The sequence below is a fragment of the Lactuca saligna genome, chromosome 6 (genome assembly GCF_052625555.1).
Source record: "Lactuca saligna cultivar CGN05327 chromosome 6, ASM5262555v1, whole genome shotgun sequence".
NCBI lineage: Eukaryota > Viridiplantae > Streptophyta > Magnoliopsida > Asterales > Asteraceae > Lactuca > Lactuca saligna.
Genome location: NC_136422.1, coordinates 20,770,001 through 20,794,770, shown reverse-complemented (window position 1 = coordinate 20,794,770; position 24,770 = coordinate 20,770,001). Strand labels below are relative to the sequence as shown.

At 38.2% G+C, this 24,770-nt stretch overlaps 2 protein-coding genes across 2 annotated transcripts; one reads left to right on the top strand and one right to left on the bottom strand.

Annotated features, from left to right (window-relative positions):
* Positions 1 to 8,200: 8,200 nt before the first annotated feature.
* Positions 8,201 to 8,551, bottom strand: LOC145002354 (uncharacterized). Its single transcript, XM_078961642.1, has one exon. The coding sequence runs from the start codon at positions 8,549 to 8,551 to the stop codon at positions 8,201 to 8,203; it is 351 nt and encodes a 116-aa protein (XP_078817768.1).
* A 12,795-nt stretch (positions 8,552 to 21,346) lies between these two features.
* LOC145001007 (ethylene-responsive transcription factor ERF003-like) lies at positions 21,347 to 22,354 on the top strand. The gene is made up of 2 exons (XM_078960325.1): positions 21,347 to 21,536; positions 21,668 to 22,354. Exons 1-2 carry the CDS (start codon positions 21,454 to 21,456, stop codon positions 22,158 to 22,160), a joined length of 576 nt encoding a protein of 191 aa, XP_078816451.1. The 5' UTR covers positions 21,347 to 21,453; the 3' UTR covers positions 22,161 to 22,354.
* The last annotated feature ends 2,416 nt before the right edge of the window (positions 22,355 to 24,770 follow it).

The following is a 24,770-nucleotide window of genomic DNA, read 5'->3' as shown; positions in this document are numbered from 1 at the left end:
AGCCTACGAAAATTTTCTACGATAATGAAGGAGCGGTTGCCTTAACCAAGGAACCAAGAGTTCAGGATAGATCCATACATATTGATATTAAAATATCATTTTATCAGAAATCGTGTAGAAGAAGGACTCCTCGTGTTTAAAAGGTCATCGTCGGAAGTAATCTTGCAGATCCCCTTACAAAGGGTCTGAGTAGGATTAAGCACGTTCATCATGCAAGGAGCATTGACCTGAAGGACGATATTAGTTTTAGTGATTAGATAGATATTTAGAAACTTGTAACAATATATGTAATTGACATTAGTGATTATGTAATGGAGATTTATATATATATATATATATATATATATATATATATATATATATATAAGTAATTGTTTTCTAACTTTTGTCAATTGTTTATCTTGTGTTTCACTTTGCATGTTTTACTTCTTGAATAATTGGATTATTCAAATTATCCACAATCAATCATACTTTGGGAATAAGTAATTGAACAAGACTGTCATGAATTGACATGTAGATTGTCTAAGTGCTTAGACAAAGCAAAAGTTTGATATAGCATTCATTAGTACTCCTGAAATAGGATTTGGGTATTGGATTAAACCCACGCTCATATGAATTACTTCATAGAATTTATCATGAGTAATTGTGAGACGATAATATCCTATAATCTATAAACCAAGATATATGAGTTATGCTTATTAGTTGGTTGTGCGTTGATAATATGTAAATGAATCAGTAACTTGATGTAATAAAATGTATTGTAGTGTACGATTTGATGAGTAAATAATACATGAATATAAGTCAAAGTTTATATGTTCCTTTTATCCCAAGGGGTAAAAGCGATATCTTGGGCCCCTCGATAATTTTGTGTTGACTTATGTGTCGGCCCGATCAGGACTTAATTGATGTGTTCAATTAAGTTCATTGTTAAACAAATATGAAATTGGGAAACAAACTGTTGCACATTGAGAATGATTATGTTCCATGTCTTTGTCTACACGATATGTTTCAAAACGAAGGATTATATGACCCCTTACCAAAAGGAATTGTCATTGACTAGGTCAGAGTTCGACGACAGCTTTTGAAAACTACGATTGCTAATTAGATTCTGAATTCATACTTATAATTATAGTTATTAGAATTATCCAAGTGGGAGACTATTGGATTAGGTGTCTAAGCCCATAACTATAATTGGTGTGTACTTGATTTGATAGTAGCATGGTCCTTTTGAGTTGCCTTCACCATAACAACTTGACAGGGTGACTTTTGGAGAAAGAGATTAATAAATGATTTATTAATATATTATAAGAATAATGTGTTAATTAGAAATCATATTATTTAATTAGTATTAATCAGAAGTTAATTTGGAATTCATTTTGGGATTAAAGGAACTGATTAAAAGTACGGGGATTGGTTTTGCAAATCAATGATAGTTGCAGAGTTGGGCTGATGGACTCCTTTAGAAGGGAGTGGACGAAATCTATATAAGACCCTATAGTATTTCGTTCAAGGCTTATAGTTAGGAGTTCCATGGACTGCTTAAGGCCTAAGCAAGGAAATTAGAGTTTCCACCTGAAAAACCCTAGCAGCCTCAGCTATATAAACCCTAGCCGATTTTCATAGTGCTTTACCACCTCTTTAATCTCATCCTTTGATGTTGGTGTTTGTGACTCCATTAGAGGTGCAACAATTGAGGTACTAGAGCTTTCAAGAGTCAAGAACATCCGTGGATTTTTTTTATTACTAGATAGCAAGTAAGGTAACATTCTAACCCTAGTTTTCATATAGATCTCAAAAATTGTATGCTAGTATTAGGGTTGTTGCTTTTGAATTTCTATTTGCATGTATAAATAGAGAAAAACTTAGATAAAAAACAATTAGGGTTGGATGATCACATAAGAATGTTATTATGCTCAAAACCCATCACCTTCAACCCTCGACCTGTTGTTGCCTTCCACTGGTTTTGGGAGCTACCACCCATAACCATCAAGAGTCGTCACTGCCTCTCTTACGAACCACCATCGATGACATAATCACCATAAACCACCACCTAGAAAGGAGGAACCACCGAGATAGTCGAAGTTACTGACTGCCAGCGCTTGACCACCCTTACAGCTCCATCACCACCCTTCGTCCATTGTTGTGCCGTGAAAATGTAACCGAAGTTACTGCCTTCCACCGGTTTTGGGAGCTGCCACCCAGAACCATCAAGAGTCGTCACTGCCTCTCTTAAGAACCACCACCGGTGACTTGATCACCATAAATCACCACCAGGAAAGGAGGAACCACCGAGACAATCGAAGTTACTGACTGCCACTGCTTGACCACCCGCACAGCTCCATCACCACCCTTTGTCCATTATTATGCCGTGAAAACTTAACCAAAAGGAGGAAGCTGCTGCTACCCACTTCACAACCCATCACTGTCGCTGCCATATTGTTTTTGGTTGCTGTCGCCGTTATATTCCGACGATCACGAAGGCCTGCCACCTCCGATGATTTGTAGGTAACCACCGCACCACCTACTAGCCTCCCTTCAACCACCAAACTCCACCATAAACCTCCACTGCCACCGCAATGCAACCCACCACCACTCTATTTCCTTGCTGCTATTTCCAAACACCACTAGCCCCCTTACCCTTCCCTCTTATCCCTTGTTGTTTCCGGTGAGCAGAATCAAGGACGATGCAGCAAGAGACCGCCAAAGCAGCATCCTGCTGCACATCGCCTTCTACCACCGGTGCAGTTTCAGCCCCACCATCGTCCATTCCTACTGATGTTGGTAAGACCATCACTCACGTTTCTTTTAATCCTTGAGTTGATATTCCCCTCCCGATCGGAATCGAAGCCAAAAGAACCTGCAAATAGGTCTTGTGTCATGCCTCGATCTGCAATACGCGTTGAATGCAGGAAGATGACGTAACATCAAATATCCTTATGTTTTAATTGAATATAACCCTCAAGTTGTTGATTTGTACGAAAATGGACCCTCCTGGAGATTTAGTTATCACATCAAGTCTAACTGGCTTTAACATGCCCAAGAATGGCCCCTCCACACGAAAAATCCAGCAAACCAAGTCCTGGATCCTTAAATTAGGTTAAAATGTACCTATTATACCCCTGGTTTGAGAACTGTTTGCAAGATCAGTTTGATTTTGGCAACATCAACCCCTAGACTTTATTTATTTTAATAAAGGACACCCTATACTTAATAATTAATACCAAAACTACCCTTTTAGTTTATTAGTTAATATAAATAGACCCGATGAATCGTTTTAAGGGCACAAAATGTCACGAAATGGCTTTCACAACAAGTTTCACCCTTGAGCCTAGTTCACACTTCAATGGTGAGTTTTATGACCCCTTTTTATTATTTTATTATTTTTGGGGAGAATACATGTGAAATATATATTTACCGGTTACGAAATATGTTTATTAACATGTGAAACCTATATATCGTTTATAAAATACGCCTATAATTCATATACCTAATTTTAATATTTGTTATTGTCAAAATAATATATTATAAATCGATTTCCCTATGATATGCATGTATTTAGAAATATTATTATCCTTGTGAATATTTTATTTTCACTTATATTGAGCATGTACAAACATATATATATATATATATATATATATATATATATATATATATTATATTCATACGAATTATAACAATTATAGCTTGGGAATCATTCGTGCATGTGAAGAAACATATTATCTATTTAAGCGAGTGACATCCATTTTTACGGATTTATCACTCGGCTTTTATAGTGAAACTTTATCGTATAACATAGTTAATGACTTTTATAGCGAGACAATATTCATTACCTAAGTTAACCACTTAGTATTCCCATTTGACTATAACCGTTAATCCCCAAAGTGAAATAAGTATGTATAGATCTATATGGATTGACACCCCCACTTGCGGTTGCTAGCTACAACCTTGACAGAACAATCAAAGCGGGTGATAATTATCTTTAGTTTAACCAAGATGTCCAATGAAGCATCGTAAGGGGTTATAACAAGTCACATAGCTCGGTTATAAAACTCACTATAGGCATTAATCGGACTCTTTAACTAGAAACCACAGATATAGTTTCTCTATTTACCAAGCATTTTAAGTATGGATTTACTTATGGTTTAACTCTTTATCAAACATTTTAAGTACGGATTTACTTATGTTTTAACTCTTTATCAAACATTTTAAGTACGGATTTACTTATGGTTTAACTCTTTATCAAGCATTTGAAGTATGGATTTACTTATGGTTTAACTCTTTATCAAGCATTTGAAGTATGGATGTACTTATGGTTTAACTCTTTATCAAGCATTTTAATTATGAATTTACTTATGGTTTAACTCTTTATCAAGCATTTTAAGTATGGATTTACTTATGGTTTGACTCTCTATTTAGCATTTAAGTATGAATTTACATATGGTTTAACTCTTTATCAAGCAATTTAAGTATGTAGTTACTTATGGATTATCTGTTTATCAAGATTTCAAAGTATGGGTTTCCTTATGGTTTATCGCTTTATCAAACATTTGAAGTATGGATTTAATTATGGTTTATCTCTTTAACAAATATTTAAAGTATAGATATACTTATGATTTAGCCCTTTATCAAACATGGTTTTAACGACAAAAGGAGTAATTTTAGACTTTTATAGTATCATTATTGCAGTTAGCAGAAGACCTGTAACTCTCACCAACCTTTGTGTTGACCCTCAAATTACATGTATTCTCAGAAAATCATTGAACTAGCCTTTAATAGAAGATCCGTTCATGGATTTTGGGCAATCTAGTCTTATCTAGTTTTTTTTGTTATATTAGCCTAGTTGTTAAGGTGAATTTATGAACTCATTACTATTATATGTATGAACCATGTATTCAAACATTAAACTGGAATGTAACTGCTATGTTGTTATTGTTGTAACTTGTGATGTATATATTCAATTTGCTTGTGATCCATGAACTAAGTCGTACAACCCGGTGTAATCTGTTGCCTCAGCTTGGGGCGTAACAAGAACTATGCACTACCATCTTCCTATCTTTCTCTCTTATGTAGCCAACAAAAATCAATCAACATTTTCTTCCTTTTCTCTTATCCGAAAGAGATCTCACACATGCAGACAAATATTTCCTTCTTTCTTCTTCTCTTTTTCTCAAAACCAAGCCGGTGGATTATGGTTTGGGTTCTGTGAAACACGATAGAAGGGGTGGTGGTTGTTTGGTGATGCTTGGGTGTGAGAAAATGAAGGTAGAGGTTTTGGTTTCAGTTTGTGAGAAATACGGATGCAACATGTGGATTTTTTGGTGGTGGTGACTTTGGGTTAAACTGGAGGTCACAGTGGTTACCGATGTTGGTTTGGCAGAGGTAGAACTCATAGTGATCCTTGTTTCTAGTCACAACAGGTGGTATAAGGTGGTCGTTTCCTATTTGGAGGTTTGACTATAGTGTTGGTGGTGGTTTTCCATGAAGGTGATGGTGGAAGTTCTTGGGGTTTATAGGTAGTGGTTTAAGGGAGCCGTGAAGGTGGTGGATAGGTGAAATGATGGAGTTGAGATAGTCAGTTGTTGTGTTCATCAAGGATGCTGGAAAGTGATTTATCTCTTTGTTACAACTTGCATCCACAATACACACTTCACAATTATTGCATTTTGGCTAAACTAGTTGTACAAATTATGCACCACGATGATGTGTCACTTGATAAACCTTTGTGGCTGGATGACCTGTTCAACCATATTAATTTAAGCACATCCTTTGTTGATGACTCCACACTTTAACTTCTTGGATTAACTCATAAAATGACTGCAACGCCCTTTGATATCATCTTTTTCGAAAAAGATTTGTCAATTTTCCATATAAAGCAACCATTTGTGATGCTATAGTTTTCATTATCCAATTAAATAAAATCCTAACATATTTCTTTTGTGACCCACCCATGCACCTTATAGACATTCAAGTGCTTGAGTATTAGTATTAACAGTTGTTCTACTTGTACGATGCTTACATGTGTTCAGAAAATTTGTCATATATATAGACAAAACAAATTATGTAAGGCACACTATTTACTCATAACTACTTATTCTCGTGAATAGACTTATGCTAAAACAAGAGCATTTTACTTCTTTTTCCCATAAATATGCATGGCTTCTCAGTTTCTTTCATACTCAAAATCAGAAGTTTATTGATAGTTTGTCATGAAGGAAATTTCTTCTGTTACCAAGTCAATCATATGGTGGTTGGGTAAGAGCTATGCAGATTGGAAAATTGGTCATGATGATCACTATGACTATGCACCAACAACCATGTTAGAAGGTGATGGGGAAGATGATGATGTAGATTACGACTATGCCCCTACAACGTCAGAAGGAGATGGTGATGATGATTATATTATGACTAAGCTCCAACAACTTGAATTAGTTGATGAAAACTTAACATTAACTTTAACTTTCAGACAAATAAGACAGTAAAACAGAGGTGGTGGGATCCAGATATGGTAGTTTATGAGGGTGAGATAAGGAGGGGCTGCGACGGGGTGAAGATCCGTCGATGGTGCCAATGGTATTGGTGGTTGAAGCAGTGGTTAAAGGTAGTTGTTGTTTCCGGTTTAAATGGATTTCAATGGGGTGGTATACAAAGCACCTGGGTCAAGTTAGTTGTCATCTGTGGGATTCGACTGATGTGAGGTGGTAGTAGTGGTGGTTACTGGGTGGAGTCTGGCTAGAGTTCTCGGGGTTTGGTAGGGGTGGTGTAAGGATGATTTAATGGTGGTATAATGTGTTTATGAGCTTGGTTTTTGGAGGGATAAGGTGGTCCTATGCTTCAAGAGGTTGTACTTAGACAACAACAATATTGACGCATAAGCAAATTCAAAGTCAATGTAAGAAAATTGGTCAACAAATGTCAGTGTAACCGGGTGACCCCTTCACTTTGGCCAAAAGGATGTAATCGACTTGGCAAAAATTACTTCGTTCCTTCATAAACTCACGAAAATAGTTTAAGGATTAAATAGACCAACCCTAGAAAATTCATAGGGCATTTATGTCATTTTCCTATATTTTTAACTAACTCAATTCTAGAAAGCTTCTCCTTTGAGGCGTGACCCACTCTTTTGTGCCAAGTGTTTGCGATAGTCACCATAGCCTTCCTTTCATTAGTAATCCCCATTCGCTACAATCCACCATTTCATCTACCTACACCTAAAAAAATCATTGTTTGTAGCCCCTGCATCACATAAAACCAGGAAAGACGTTACTACACATTGGAGATCTTTACTTATGCAACTAACTGTAAGTAAATTGCACTTGAAATTTGGAACACATAAAACGCCATTCAATTTTACTCCCCCTAGAAAAGTACAATTGCCTTTCCCTTGGACAAGAATAGATTCTCCATTGGGTATAATGATTGGGGACTCAAAAAAAAAGTTTTTTTTTTCTTGTTCTCCAGTAAGCTAGGTAAATAAGTTATGTGTCCGCTGCAAGCTGAGTCAATAATCCAATCATCATTATTACTCTCTTACCTGGCATGTTGGCAACATGCCCCATTACCTCATCAACGTTTTTCCAAAAAAATGTTTCACAAACAATTGATATTGGTCGTTAGTTAGTTCTAGTATGGGACTAGAACTAGGTTCAGTGTAGGTTGTTCCCTTCAGTTTTGCTTTCTCCTTTCTCCTGGGCCACCATTATGGGTATACTACTAGCTCGAAGAAACCTTCCTTCTTTTGGTCGTTCCTCCCACAAAATATGAAATTCCCATTCTCTCTTGTTTCTATGTTGTCTTTAACGTTCTTTAAAAAACTTCTTTCTTTATGTACATTAGGGTTTCCATTTCTTCTTTGAAATAACTTGAACGCAGTGGATTCGGGTTGAGTTCTCTTGTCACATGAGATTTACCTCTGCCTTTCGTCTTCTACTGTAAGGTGATAAGCAGTTCCCAAATTTGGAGAGCGTTTGGTTGCTAAAATTTGTGTTTTGATAAGAATGGAGTCGGAATCTTGGCCAATGAGGAGCTGCTACAATCATTCCTTTTCTTGGAACTCATCAATCCTTTTTCCAATGTCACATGAGAAACTTTTAACACGAACTGTGAGAAAAGGGCTGAACAGATGAAGTTTCATCCTATAGTGATTGTAGGTTTGTGAAATACGTTGATGTGGAGTGCTTACGAGAAGATCCGACCATATTTAGGTTGCAGTGCTTACGTACTTCACGTTGTTATGAATGTTCGTCTCCATGGCGGTGATCTGCCACCCTTTTAGTGTTGCATCACCTCGCATCCATGACATGTAGCTCGTAGATCCATTCTTAGGTTTTTTGATGGTCCCGTTGATGAACTCAAATTTGTTCTTGGCAAAGAGAAAAAATTTCATATCTTCTGACCAATCAACATAATTGGTGTCTGTGAGAAATTCGTTAACATGGACTTGTTTGGGGAAATCGGAAGGGTGGAGATAGTAGGTGGAATTGTGATCAATTGTTGTACTGGAACTTTCCCATGCATCTCCTTTGTCTTTTGGTTCACGGCTATTTGCCATCCTTCAAGATCAATGAAGGAGAATATCTTGAATCAGAGTTCTAAAACCTGCTCTAATATCGTCTAGAATTTTGATGGTATTAGGGAAGTAATTCGATTTTATTGAGAGCTTGATAAAAAAAGAAAAAGAACAAGAGTTTAAATAAGAAAGTTAAACAAATAGCTTAAACAAAAGGAAAAAGATAACCATGAGAAGATGTTATCAGTATCTATGTTATCACTATCCAATACTCTTGGACAATGTTTTAAAATTCGGTTTGAACCGAGCGGTTGAACCAGTTGGACTGAAAACCAGGAAAGTAATGTGTTCCTTTTTCACAAACAACCGATTGAACCGGTTAAATTGAATAAAAACAATGGAAAAATAACCATTTTGCATAATAAACTTTGGTGGTCTTTTTCACATTTATTTAGATTTATTTAAATAAACACATATGGTAAATGCTATGAACTTTTTTGTTACGTTTGTATTTATTTAAAACTATATTTGTTTCGGTATTATATTTTATTCTCTTTTTTGATATATGTGGATTGATATAAAACAAATGTTTATTGTTATTTTAGTATATTTGGATTGATCTACAACTTGTTTTTATATGTGTTTTAATGTTTGAACTTGTGGACGTCAACTTCTTGATATTGATAGTTCTATTGATGGTGGGATTTCTTCAATTGATTTGGTTAATGAAAGGAAGAGTATTCTTGGGGAGCTTGGGTATTTGCAAAAGGTTGATGTTGCTGATTTGGCTCAAAAGGCTAAAGTACAATGGTCGGTTAAAGGGGATAAGAATTCTACTTTCTTTCATGGTATGTTAAAAAAATAAAAGAATGCAATTGTTGGTTCGTGGGGTTTCGGTTGGCGGAGAATGGGTGTCAGATCCAATTTATGTTAAAAAAGAATTTTTTTTAATTATTATTCTTCTAAATTCGAATGCTTTCATAACATTCGAATGTCTAATAGAAGTAGTTGGTTTTCTTCTATCGAGGTTGATGCGGTTTCATTTTTAGAATAACCTTTCTCTTTAGAGGAAATTAAAGAAGCTGTGTGGAATTGTGGTGGGGACCGTGCTCCGGGTCCGGATGCGTTTTTGTTCAAATTCCTTAGACATTTTGGGATGTGTTAGGGTCTGTTGTCATTGGCTTTGTTAAGGAATTTTATTTCAAACCTATTATTCGTATGGGGTGTAACTCTTCTTTTATTACTCTCATTCCGAAGGTTGATAATCCCTTACCGGTTAAGGATTTTTGGCCTATTAGCCTTATCGCGATGCAATTTAAAGTTAAGTTATTAGCTAAAAAATTGGCTTATGTTCTTCCTGGTGTTATCGGTATGGAGCAATCTGCTTTTCTTAAGGGTCGTTAGATCCTTGATGGCCCGCTTATGGTGAGTGAATTGATCTCTTGGTATAAGAAGATAAAGAATAAGTTTCTCATTTTCAAAGTTGATTTTGAGAAGGCTTATGATCCAGTTAACTGGGATTATCTGCACCATAGTATGCAGTTTATGGGCTTTGGTATCAGATGGCGTTTATGGATTAGGGGGTTATTTCAAAACTCGAAATCCTCTATCTTACTTAAGGGAAGCCTTATTGATGAATTCCAGTTATTTAGAGGTTTGAGGCAAGGAGACCCTATCTCTCATTTCTTATTTATCATTGCTATGGAAGGCTTACATGTTGCTATGGAACATGTTGCTTCAGGTTTTTTTTTTTTTTTTTTTTTTTGGGGGGGGGGGGGGGGGTGAGAGTGGGGAATTCCAAGTTGTTTTTGTCCCATATTTTTTACACGAATGATGCTTTGTTTATGGGTGATTGGGATGAGAGAAATGTTAGGAATCTTATTATTATCCTCAGGTGTTTCTTTATGGTGTCAGTTTTAAAGATTAATCTCTTTAAATCTAGCCTTATGGGGGTTGGAGTGACTGATTTGGAAGTTGTTTCCCTAGCTTCTTTCACAGGTTGTGTTGCGGCTTCTGTCCCTTTTTCTTATCTTGGGATTCCAGTGGGTGGATCTATGACACGAGTGCGTAGTTGGGATGTGGTTATTGATCGTTTTTTGTAAGAAGTTGTCTAATTGGAAAGTTAAGCTTCTTTCTTTTGGTGGTCGGTTCACTTTGACCAAATCTGTTTTGGGAAGCCTTGGTATTTATTTCTTCTCTTTGTTTAGACTACCTGCTACTATTTGTCATGTGTTAGAATCTTGTAGAGCTAAATATTTTTGGGGGATGGAAGAAGGTCAGAGGCGTATTCATTTGGTGAAATGGGATGTGGTCTTAGATTCTAGAGATAAAGGTGGCCTTAATATTGGTAGCTTGGATGCTTTCAATCATGCTCTCTTATATTAGTGGAAGTGGCGGTTTTTTAATGAAACAGGTTCTATATGGATGAATGTTATTAAGGGGTTCTATGGAGATTCGGGGGCCTTATTAGGTGGGTCTCGACCCTATAGAGGTGGGGTATGGGAGAAAATTGTGGCCTCTATTAATCAACTCCATGATCAGGATGTGGTTGTTAAAAATGCTATGTCTATTGTCCTAGGTGATGGGTCTATTGCAAGATTCTAGGAGGATGCTTGGTGTGGTGGAGTCGTGTTCAAATATGTGTTTCACAGATTGTATACCCTCTCTCTTCTCAAAGTTGGTAAAGTTTGTGATTTTTGGTATTCTACGGGCTGGAGTTTCTCCTGGCATAGGCCAATTAGAGGTGGAGTTGAATCTCTGCAATTAGATAATCTTTTGTCTATTTTGTCCTCGGTGGTGTTGTCTGCTACCCCAGATAAGTGGTCTTGGGATCTTGATCTCAGTGGGTGTTTCTTGGTTAAGTCGGTTAGGAGACAGATTAACGATGCTACCCTTCCAGTGGAAGGAATTGGTACTAGATGGAATTCTTATGTGCCTTTAAAAGTTAATATATTTTTTGGCGCCTTTTACTGCAGAGATTACCTCTTAGAAAGCTTCTGGTGGAAAGAGGTGTAGAGTTGGATTCCATTCTTTGCCCTGTTTGTCAAAATGCTCAAGAGGATGTGGCTCATTTATTCTTTCATTGCGACTTGTCAAATTTTGAGTAGAGTTGGTTGTGGTTGGATTTGGCGATTCCAGGTTTTGTGGATCAGTATCAATTTATTAATTGGATTGATACTTCGCAAGTGGCTAGTAGGGTTCGGCTGGTCTTGGAGGCGGTGTGCTTGATGGTGCTTTGGGTTATATGGTCCTATAGGAACACATTTATTTTTTTGCCCTTCTAAGTGCAAAAAACAGTTTTTGTTTGATATAATTTTAGATTTATCTTTTCGTTGGTTCACCTATAGGAACAAGAAGGCTTCTAATAATTGGAATACGTGGATGCGTAATCCATTGATGCCTTATTTTGTATTCTTTGCTAGCCTCTAGCTAGCTTCGTTTTTTAGTTATATATTTTTTTGTTGCTCAAAAAGTATATATCTTTATGCATGTGTAGAAAAAAATTATGGAAACCAGTTGACCCGACAGTTAAACCGGTTAAAAACCAAAAACCGATCATTATATCAGTTCATGAAACATCCCAAAATACAACCCAAATATTTTTGTTTAACAATTACTAAAACACTATGATAATATCATAAAATAAAACTCGTACGTCAATATCTCAAAACAGTAGCAAAGTGTTATGAAGAACTGTATCAAAACTGTATCAAATCACATTTATGAAAAACTGAAAACATCTCCCAGGACAACTGAAGCTATGGTGTATGCGATGCCATCAACCCGAGCTCTTCCCTTTGCTTGCAGAAGTACCTGAAACCAAAACTGAAACTGTAAGCACGAAGCTTAGTGAGCTCCCCCAAACTACCACATACCATACAATACATATAAACACATACTGGGCCTTGCCCACTGCATCGGACCGAAGTCCAGAAACTGCATCGGACCGAAGTCCGGAACTAACCAGGGCATTGCTCTCTGCATCGGACCGAAGTCCGGAACTACTGAGGCCTTGCCTCCTGCATCGGACCAAAATCCGGAACTAACTGCATCGGACCGAAGTCCAGAACTAACTGCATCGGACAGAAGTCCAGAACTACTGAACATAGCATAGCATAAACATATCAACTAGCATGAACACATAAACTGCATACTGCATCGGGCTGTAACCCGGAACACATAACACATAAATCCTGTCTGAGCCATGAAGGCATCAAACATACTAAAATCTGCATCGGACCGAAGTCTGGAAACTACTACTAGCTAAACGGGCCGGCATTGTGGCCTTAGATCCGTTCCTACTGGAAGGAAACTCACATCGTGATCTGGCTGCTGAGTGTATGGCTCTGGAAGCTATCTGCTGCTGCTCCGGTATCTCCCCGGCTCAATAAACTCTAAAATGGGTGCAAGACCTTTGATCTTCTTCTTCTCCTTTGGATCTAAACTCTGAAATGGGTGCAAGACCTTGGAAGCTATATGCTGCTGCTCCGGTACCATAGACAGGTCGTTACAATTGTCCCCCACTTGACTCAGACTTCTTCCTCGAAGTCTGCTACGGCTGAATCTGCAAATAACTCTGGGTAGTGCTCTCTCATCTCATCCTCAGCCTCCCACGTCCACTCAGACCCCTTCCGGTGCTCTCACTGCACCTTCACTAGCTGAATTACCATGTTCCTCAAGGTATTTGTCTTCCGGTCCAGAATTGCGACCGGCCTATCAATTTAATTCAAGCTGCTATCAACCTGAATATCTTCTAAGGGAACAACTGCTGACTCATCCACCAAACACTTCCTCAACTGAGACACATGGAAAGTGCTGTGGATCTGGCTAAGCTCAGCCGAAAGATCCAACCGATAAGCAACCCGACCCACCCAGGCCAAAACCCTGAAAGGACCAATGAACCTGGGTCCCAGCTTGCCCCTCTTCCGAAACCTGATGACACCCTTCCAAGGTGAGACCTTCAGAAGGACCATGTCGCCTACCCGGAACTCCAAGTCTGAACGCCTCCTGTCGGCGTAGCTCTTCTGTCGACTCTGCGCAGTCTGCAGTCTACTACGAACCTACTGAATCAACTCGGTCGTCTTGAGCACCACCTCCGTGCTCCCAATGACTCACTGACCGAGCTCGCCCCAACAAATCGGGGTCATGCACTTCCTCCCATAAAGCATCTCAAAGGGAGGTCGATCAATGCTTGCATGATAACTGTTATTATATGAAAATTCAGCTAACGGAAGATACGTATCCCAACTGCCACCGAAGTCTAGGACACATGCCTGGAGCATGTCCTTGAGAGTCTGAATCGTCCTCTCACTCTGCCCATCCGTCTGAGGGTGGAAAGCGGTGCTGAAATGGAGACGAGTACCCATCTCGTCATGAAACCACTTCCAGAATCTGGATGTAAACCGAACGTCTCGATCTGACACCACCGATACCGGCACTACATGACATGCAACTACCTCCCGCACATAGATATCGGCTAACTGTTCTGCCGATATGCTCTCCTGGATCATCAACCGATCCACTACCACCCAAATCGAATCTACCCCACGTGCGGTCCTGGGAAGCTTGGTGATAAAATCCATGGTGATGTCCTCCCATTTCCACACGGGAATGTCTAACAGCTGCATCTTGCCGTGAGGCCTCTGGTGTTCTGCCTTGACCTTCCTGCAGGTCAGGCACCTCTCTACATACCAAGCAACATCCCGCTTCATGCAGGGCCACCAATAATCGGGTCGAAGATCTCTATACATCTTCGTTGCCCCTGGGTGGATAGAAAATCGAGACTTATGAGCCTCGTCCACCAACACCTGCCGTACTCCGCCCCCGTACGGTACCCACACTCTCCCATGAAGGGTCAACAACCCCCGACTATCATAATCAAACGAAGCTACTCGGCCCACTATCATCTCACACTTCTGCCTCTCTTCCTTGAGGCCCTCAACCTGAGCCTCCCTGATCCGTTCCAACAACGGAGTAATCACCGTTATCCTCAGACATAAGTCTCTGATAGGGGCTGCTGTCACCTTTCAGCTCAAGGCGTCGGCCACTACGTTGGCCTACCCTGGATGGTAAAGGATTTCACAATCATAATCCTTCAGCACATCCAACCACCTTCTCTGCCTCATGTATAGACTCGGCTGATCCATAAGGTATCTCAAACTCTTGTGATTCGTGTAGATGGTACAACGGACCCCATAAAGTTAATGTCTCCAAATCTTGAGGGAAAACACCACTGCCCCCAACTCTAAATCGTGGGTAGGATAGTTAGCCTCGTGAGGCTTCAACTGTCTCGAGGCGTAAGCTATCACATGCCCCCGCTGCATCAATACTGCTCCCATACCTGTGATTGAGGCATCACAGTAGACTACAAAATCCTCTATTCCCTATGGCAGGGTAAGGATCGGAGCCTCGCACAACCTCTTCCTGAAGGTCTCAAATGCCGCCTGCTGCTCAGGCCCCCAACGAAACACCACCAACTTCTTAGTCATTCGAGTGAGCGGTACTGCTATCTTGGAGAAATCCTGAATGAATCTTCTGTAGTACCCTGCCAAACCTAGGAAGCTCTAAATCTCGGATGGATACTTCGAGACCTCCCACTGCATCACGACCTCTATCTTGGCCGGATCTACCAAGATACCCTTCTGGTTGATGAGGTGACCACTGCACCTCACGCAACCAGAACTCGCACTTGGAGAACTTTGTGAAAAGTCTCTCCCTTCTCAAAACTTCTAGCACCTCCCTCAGGTGCTCCTCATGCTGCTCCTGAGTCTTGGAATACACCAACATATCATCTATGAATACTATCACAGACCGATCCAGCATCGGTCTACATACGCGATTCATGAGATCCATGAACGCGGCTGGAGCATTAGTGAGCTAAAAAGGCATCACCACGAACTCATAATGACCATAACGGGTCCTGAAAGCAGTCTTTTGCACATCTTCGCATCTAACTCGCATCTGGTGATATCCGGAGTGTAAATTGATCTTGGAGAACCAAGACGCCCCCTGAAGCTAATCAAACAAATCATCTATCCTCAGGAGGGGGTAACGGTTCTTCACCGTTACCTTATTCAACTCCCGGTAGTCAATGCACATACGGTGCGACCCATCCTTCTTCTTCACAAACAGGATCGACGCTCCCGAAGGTGAACTACTCGGTCGAATAAAACCCTTGTCTAGCAACTCCCGCAGCTGCGTAGACAACTCCTGCATCTCAGGTGGAGCTAACCGGTATGGTGCCTTGGCTATCGGAGCCGCACCAAGAATTAGGTCGATCCCAAACTCGACCTGCCTCTCAGGAGGTATTCCCGGTAAATCCTCCGGGAATACATCCGGAAAGTCTCGCACTACCGGAACATCATCAACTGTCGTCTTGCCCTTCTTCGGGCATCCAAGACATAAGCTACATAACCGGCGCAACCCTGCTGAAAATAGCGCCTCGCCCTCGCGGCTGAACAAAAAGTTGGTCCACGTTGTGGCCTCTCGCCCTGAATCACTAACTCTCCCCCACTGGGAGTGCGAACCCTCACTAGCTGTAACTCGCAATCAATCACTGCCCCGTTGGGACTCAACCAATCCATGCCCACTATAACCTTATTCCCTCGTAGGGGAATAGGGACCAAGTCCACCGAAAACTGCTCGTCGAAGAACTGAAGAGAACATCCTCTATGCACCCTGGCGACCCTCACGGTCCTGTCATTTGCTATATCGACCTCTAGTGGACAATCCAGCTCCCCTGGAGCTCTACTAAATCTCTTGCTAAGCGCTAGCAATACAAACGATCGGGTAGCCCCCGAATCAAATAATATTGTAGCCGAAATGCCGTTCACAGAGAATGACCCTATACAAAACATATAACCATAAGCAATAATAAATAATAATATAGAGATGAAGGGAAGATACATACCCGTCACCACATCAGGAGTCGCTCGTGCCTCCTCTGCTGTCATCTGAAAAGCTCTACTCTTTCGCACTAGTGCCTCGGATCGGCCCTACCGGCCATCTGTAATCCTCAAAGTAGCAGGGGTAGGTGCAACCACCTTCCCTGCTGCAGCTAAACTCGGACACTAGGACTTTTTATGTCCCCTCTGATTGCACTGAAAGCAAATCAGATCTGATGCTGCAATAGCGGTAGCAGGAGCCGTACAATCCCTGCTCAAATGCCCAGTCCGATCGTACTTGTAGCAGCCGGAACTCCCTGCCTTGCACACCCCCATCGTGTAATCTCCCACACTTGCCACATCGACTGTGGCTCTGCTGACTCCTGGATCTGTGATCTGAAACCTTGTGCTTTTTGCCCAAACTACCTGTACCTGAAACCGCCTCTGGTTTCCTCTTCTTCTCCATCTCAAGGTCAATCTCCCTCTCCCGAGCCCTAGCAATCATGTCATCCAGCGTTTTACAGCTGTACCGGCCCACAAACTGGCGGATATCGCTCCGCAAAATCTCATGATAGCAGGCCTTCTTCATTTCCTCATCGGCTGCATACTGAGGAACGAGAAGAGCCCTCTACTTGAATTTGGCGGTGATTTCCGCCACGGTCTCTGTAGTCTGGGTGAGGTCCTGAAACTCTCTGGCTAACTGTTGCACCTCAATAACCGGTGCAAACTCTGCCCTGAACCTGGTGGAGAAATCAGCCCAGGTCATGGCATCTAGCGCTGCATCATCTCCAATAGTATGTCTGACCTCTTCCCACCAATCCCGTGCCCTGTCCTTCAGAAGACAGGACACTAATTTAACCTTGTCCCCCTCGGGACACCTGCTCGTGCGAAACGCGTTGGCCACATCTGCCAACCATCTAGTACTCGCTATGGGGTCCCGCGCCCCATGGTAATCTGGAGCTCCACATGCCCTGAACTCCCTGAACGTAAGTGTGCGCGACCCCATCATGGCCGCCACCTCGGCACGGAAGGTGCCCAATCTCTCATCCATAAGCTCTAGAATACCCTCCTTGATTGAACCGAAGATCACAGGAGTCTGCTCCAGTATGATACGAGTAATCTCATAAGAAAGAAACTCTTTGGTCAGCTCATCCAACTGCCCGGCCTCCGGGCCTGATCCGGATCTTGATCCTCCTCCGACACCTGAACTGCCGACTGCTGGCCTCGAACGCAAATCTACCATTCTGAAACAAATCATAGCAACATCAGAAAACTGAAATATCTCAAAGGATCATTGATACCAATACTAGTTTCCTAGTCTTGTCTCAACCTTCCTTGATTCGAGTACGAATCCTCTGCTTCCAGTAGTACGGGCCCATACTACCTTCCACATCTATCCGTACTTTCCTCAAGAACTGCCTTGACTCCACCAAGCTACTTCTACTACTACTGATCTCTGCTACTCTCATCGTAGGCTTGCCCTAGGGAAATCTCTGAATCTATTCAAAACGGTCCTCAGCTGTTGAAGGCCTCCTTGTAATAATAATTAGTCATCACCTGAATACCATCACATGTGATGAGGCTCAGATAATCCTTCGAGTAAAAGACTCGTCCCTACAACGGTTAGACTCAAACAAGTGCTGCACAATAGGGCCAAATCCAACACTCTGAGATTATTCAACCCTGATCACATGTGATGTGACGTATTCACCTAATGGCTAACGCCCATCACTCAGAGTCCCACAAAGCACAAAGCAAGCAGCATTCGGATACAGGAAACTACTCAAGCAAATCTATTCTCATAACGAGATACTGTACTAGCATACAATGCTAAGCTCATACTATCAGGCATAACCTAAACAGGCTATCCTACTACTGTCTACTCAATACTAGCATGCAAATCTTGTAAAGCTGAAACACATAAAGCAGGCACATAAGGCATCCTCCTGGATCCTTAGTCCTATTCTAGCATGCTGTTCTACTGAAACTAAAACTGAAAAACATAACGTAACTTGTATGGGTAATTTGGGAGTACTTACTTGAGCTCAGTTGATCGCATACGCCACACCATCTTCCTTTTATTAAAACTCTTCTTCTTTCTAAGTTCTTTTTCAAAAATCATTTTCAAAAACATTTTTCTTTTTGAAAATCTTTACCGTTTCCTTAGTTTGAGTTCAGAAACACCCGAAAGTGTATCCGAATCCCTCAAACCAAGGCTCTGATACCAACTTGAAACATCCCAAAATACGACCCAAAAATTTTTGTTTAACAATTACTAAAACACTATGATAATATCATAAAATAAAACTCGTACGTCAATATCTCAAAACAGTAGCAACGTGTTATGAAGAACTGTATCAAAACTGTATCAAATCACATTTATGAAAAACTAAAAACATCACCCAGGACAATTGAAGCTGTGGTGTATGCGATGCCATCAACCCGAGCTCTTCCCTTTGCTTGCGGAAGTACCTGAAACCAAAACTGAAACTGTAAGCACAAAGCTTAGTGAGCTCCCCCAAACTACCACATACCATACAATACATATAAACACATACTGGGCCTTGCCCACTGCATCAGACCGAAGTCCGGAAACTGCATCGGACCGAAGTTCGGAACTAACCAGGGCCTTGCTCTCTGCATCGGACCGAAGTCCGGAACTACTGAGGCCTTGCCTCCTGCATCGGACCGAAATCCGGAACTAACTACATCGGACCGAAGTTCGGAACTAACTGCATCGGACCGAAGTCCGGAACTGACTACATCGGATAGAAGTCCAGAACTACTGAACATAGCATAGCATAAACATATCAACTAGCACGAACACATAAACTGCATACTGCATCGGGCTGTAACCCGAAACACATAACACATAAATCCTGTCTGAGCCACGAAGACATCAAACATACTAAAATCTGCATCGGACCGAGGTCTGGAAACTACTACTAGCTAAACGGGCTGGCATTGTGGCCTTAGACCCGTTCCTACTGGAAGGAAACTCACCTCGTGATCTGGCTGCTGAGTGTATGGCTCTGGAAGCTATCTGCTGCTGCTCCGGTATCTCCCCGGCTCAATAAACTCTGAAATGGGTGCAAGACCTTGGATCTTCTTCTTCTCCTTTGGATCTAGCCTCCTTCTTCTCTTCAAAACTTCAAGATTCACACAAGAAATACTCAAATACTCAAGGGAATGGTTAGGGTTTGCTAAATGATGCTCTGAGGGTAAAGGAGATGAGTTTGGGGCTCATATGATGGTTTAAATAGGGTGCAAACCCGGGGATTTAAGGTTTCTACCTGGCAGGCGGACTCGCCGAGTCCCGAATATGGACTCGCCGAGTCGCCGATCTAAATGCTGCTCAAGATCCCGTCTCTACTCGACGAGTCGGGCAATAGACTCGCCGAGTCCCTCTGCAAACTTCTAAATAAATAATATCAAAAACAACATACCATAGACGGGTCGTTACAGTTCAACTAAAAAACCGGTTATTAAAACATTGTTATTAGTCATATCTAAACAAAATTTAAAAAACAGATATCGTGGTCTTGATTAATTAAAGAATAATGGAAAACATAATGTTTAATATCATAGTACAAATAGTTCACTGTTTATTCGAAAAATTTCACTTTGTGAGTTATATGAGCATCATAAATACCCCACGAGGTAATATTTACCGAAAAATATAACTTCATTAATAGGTACTATTTTTTTACAGTTTTAAAGGTAAATTTTAATTACAAAATTTTAGAAAGTGGTTCTCTTGTTAGAAAAAGGCCTATTTAATCAAGTCATTAACTCTCTTACTAATGTTTTCTTTAAGAGAAATGATCTATACACATCTTTTTCCCATATACAATTTTTTTTTGTTTTAAAGGATTATACAATTTGTATATATATACAACTTTTTATATCATGAATTGTTATATATAACAAAAAGTTGTTATGTATAAATAACTTTCTTTTATTTAAAGGAAAGATTATTAAAGTAACTAATTAATATTTGTATTGGTAGAAAAAAATTAACCTTGTATCTCGTACGACAAAGAAAAGGTTATATATTTTGACACAGTGAATTTTGTCCTATTGGAAATATATATAAAAAAAGGAAGTACTGTGAATTGAATTTAGTCACTTTGTTTTTGTTTTTTAATGTAATATTAAAAAAATTGTAATATAATATATTGAACTAATCATGTCAATTAGCCAACTGTTAAACAACAGATAAAGTAAACCAAGTCATTTGCCTATTCCTTGTCAACACTCTTAAATGACCCCACTCTTTGTTTGCCAGGAGGCAATGACCAAAAAAAATTATGATTCAAACCTTTTAAAAAAAAAAAAAACATCAACATTTTTTCCATTGTATTTATTTTATTTTTACCATATTTTTACAAGAACGAACCATTTTTAATAAATTACTAAAATGTATAATGTAAAAAAAAGACTTGTTACTTATTGTAAATATGTAATTTGTTATTTATAACTTTATAGGAAAACAAATTTTGTTCATAATAAATAGTATATAAAGATTTCAAAAGATAGAATTATTTAATAGTTGATGATTCAGTTATTAATAGTTGATGATTCAGTTATATCTGATTAAGTTAATATCCGACTTAATCACACACAACGAAAGACGTATCAAAACTAAGTCATAGACTTCTAAATACATAAGTAAATCCAATCACTAATCAAACCCAATAAAAAATATATAAACATACCCTATACCCTTAATGACATATAAATAAAAAATCTCTTGATATACTATTATTTTATTATAAGCCATATATTTTTTTTCTTAACTTATGAAATCTGTTTGCCTTTTGTGGAAAATATATTCTGTGTGCATCATATGATATAATCAACAATAAATGTGTCAAATAATATAATATATTGCTATTCAAAATAATAATAAAAAAAGCCCATTCACTACCCTCTTATAAACCCCTCATCTCACCCTCCATTACTCCTTCCCTCCCTTTTGTGACACAAGCAAATCTACCATCTTCTTCATTTAAAGCATTTGACTTCACTGACGCATTTTAACGAACACCTTCTACGCACATGGCTAGACCACAACAACGATACCGCGGTGTCCGGCAAAGGCATTGGGGCTCTTGGGTCTCCGAAATCCGTCATCCTTTACTGTAAGTTTACTTTCCAACAATGACGATTACACAGTCTTTTTTTCTTCTTAACTTGTACTTAATGCATTATAAGTTGTACATTACGCCTGTATTCACCGATGAGATGCTCTGTTTTTTCTTTCTCCCAACAGGAAGACGAGAATTTGGCTAGGGACATTTGAGACGGCGGAGGACGCCGCCCGAGCATATGACGAGGCGGCGAGGCTCATGTGTGGACCAAGAGCAAGAACCAACTTCCCATACAACCCAAGTTTGTCACAATCTTCTTCTTCGAAACTTCTCTCTGCTACTTTGACAGCAAAACTCCATAGATGCTACATGGCTTCACTTCAAATGAGCAAACCCTCAATCCAACAACAACAACAGAAAATGATGAACCAGAAGCGAATGGGTTCCACCCATATTGGTGAATCGTCGCCGGAGACGAAACCGACGGTGGTTATGCAACACCAGCAACCGGCGATGGAGCATAACAGCGTTCTTCAGTTCCATTCTCAACATCATCAACATCAGCAGCAGCAGTTCTTTGCGACACTTGAAGATCATCATATTGAACAAATGATCGAGGAATTACTTCATTATGGATCAATTGAGCTTTGTTCTATCGGTCAATCCCAGAAATAGTTCAAAACTCGAACCTGTCATTTTTCTTTTATTAACCCATTCTTCTGGAGCTTCTGTTTCTGAGGCCTATATTTCAAGATTCCAAGTGTAGGTTAGATCATTTGTACTTTGTAGTAGATGAAATTCTTGTATTATATTATCTTGTTGATATGATATGACAGATGGTATAATGGAGTCCACTGTGAATTGATAGACATACACGATGCAGATCATGCAGTGAGGAGGAAAGGAGTTAACTTATAGTTTTTAGGAAATTAACCTATCACATTAATTATCTTTTCATTTCAATTTGTTAGCATCGAATTGTTGGAGATGTTAATATATAACCACAAGTATTATAAGTAGGTTATAATTGTCATATGGAACATTTTATTAATTAAATATGTAAAAAACAAGTATCGTAATGTTAAAAAGATAATCACACTCGTAAATAAATTTCCTTTTTTATTCGGCCGTCAATTATAATGTTTGTAATTAATTGATTCAATTAAATTTCTTTAAAATAATATTTTCGAGCATTTAAATCGGTTACAATGTGTTGCGAGATTTTTTTGGAATTGTCAAATATATCTTTACTACTTATAAAAGAAATCTAACTATTTCTATAAATAGATTGAATATAATAATATTATTTTTTAAGACGTCCAAACTATTAAGCTTGAAGTACAACCCATTTATAATATAATAATATTAAAACTTTAACCTTATCCTTTATCCCCTAAAAATCTCATATCAAATTAATAGAAAAATTAATTTGCAAATTGAACCCGTCAATCTCAACACTTCATCCATTTGAAGCGGTCAATGTCAACAATTTATAGAGGATTTTTTTTCTCACATTGGTAACAAGTCATCTCATAATATTTATCTTCGTAATCCCTTCAAAGTAAGAAATATACGCACACTCTCTCGAAGAACCCTAACCAGTAACCAAGACAGTATAACCACCACCACCACAGCCGCTCTGCCTCCTTCCGCCTTCAACCAACCACTATCACGACTACCGTCATTCCTCTCACCCACGGCATGAACTTTCTTTTGGAACATAACATTTTTCTTTAAAAAAATATCGTTGAAAGAAGCTATTTGTCCCCGCTGCTGTGCGCGGGTAACGGCTAGTGTATATATATATATATATATATATATATATATATATATATATATATATATATATATATATATATATATATATATATATATATATATATATATATATATATGGAAAAGTGAATATACCCTTAAGGGTATATAAGCTTATATACCCAAACTCACAATAATACGTCGTTTTGTATCATATATATACATTGTAATTGTGCAATGTTCTTATAATTCAACTTCTAACATGATTTACTTCCAAGATTTTTATAAATTTCATATTTATCTTTCTCTTACATAATTTTCATTTTTAACTATAATATATATAGTCTAGTAGGTGTTCCGCAAAAAGATGTGATGTAAAATAAAGATAAATAGTGAAATTTCGAAAAATCTTGAAAGTAAATCAAGTTATGGTTGAAGTTTAATAACATTATAACAAATATATCAAATAAAACGGCGTATTATAATGAGTTTGGGTACCTAAGGTTATATACCCTTAAGGTGTATTCACTTTTCCCATATATATATATATATATATATATATATATATATATATATATATATATATATATATATATATATATATATATATATATATATATATATATAGGATTGAGATCCGTTGAGAACTCATAGTTTTCTGAGAACCTGAAAACTAAAGGTGGAACGTTAGATCAAAACTAATTCGTTAAGAGCATGATCGTCATCTTAGCGATCTCATTTAATATTTAATTTCTTTTTGTTATTGGAGATATTAATTAAAAGTTCTAAAAATTAACATAATAAACCAAATTTAAGATTTTTTTTTAAAATAATTTTCGGCCTGTTAAAAACATGGAGTTTTTATCATTTTTTTAATTGAAAAAAAATATTTTTATAAAAAAACTGCATTTTTTTATTAAAAAAAACTGCATTTAAAAAAAACTGTAATTTTTTCAAAAAAAAAAAGACAGTAATTTTTTTAAAAAAACTATATTTACAAAAAAAAAATTGTAATCTATTCAAAAAAGCTACAATTTTTTTTAAAAAGTAAAATTTTAAAAATCAATAAAAAAAATGGAATATTAAAAAAAAACTATAATTTTTTTAACAAAAAAATCAACGGTTTAGGTGCATATATGTATATTTTTCAAGTGTATATATATATATATATATATATATATATATATATATATATATATATAATATTCGTAAGTAATTATATAAAAAAATCTATTTTTATTTAATAATATATAAACACAATAATACAAGTATTTTATTAGATAAAATATAAAATATAAAAAAACCAAAAAATACTACAAAATTTCAAAGCGTTTTTATATATTCGTGTTCCATATATATATATATATATATATATATATATATATATATATATATATATATATATATATATTAACTTATCATTTTTTATCTCTTCAATGTTTTCCATAAATTTTTCCAAATCTACAAAAAAAAAATGATTAATGTAAGAAAACTCACAAAAATACATGTGTGCATATAGACGTAATTTAT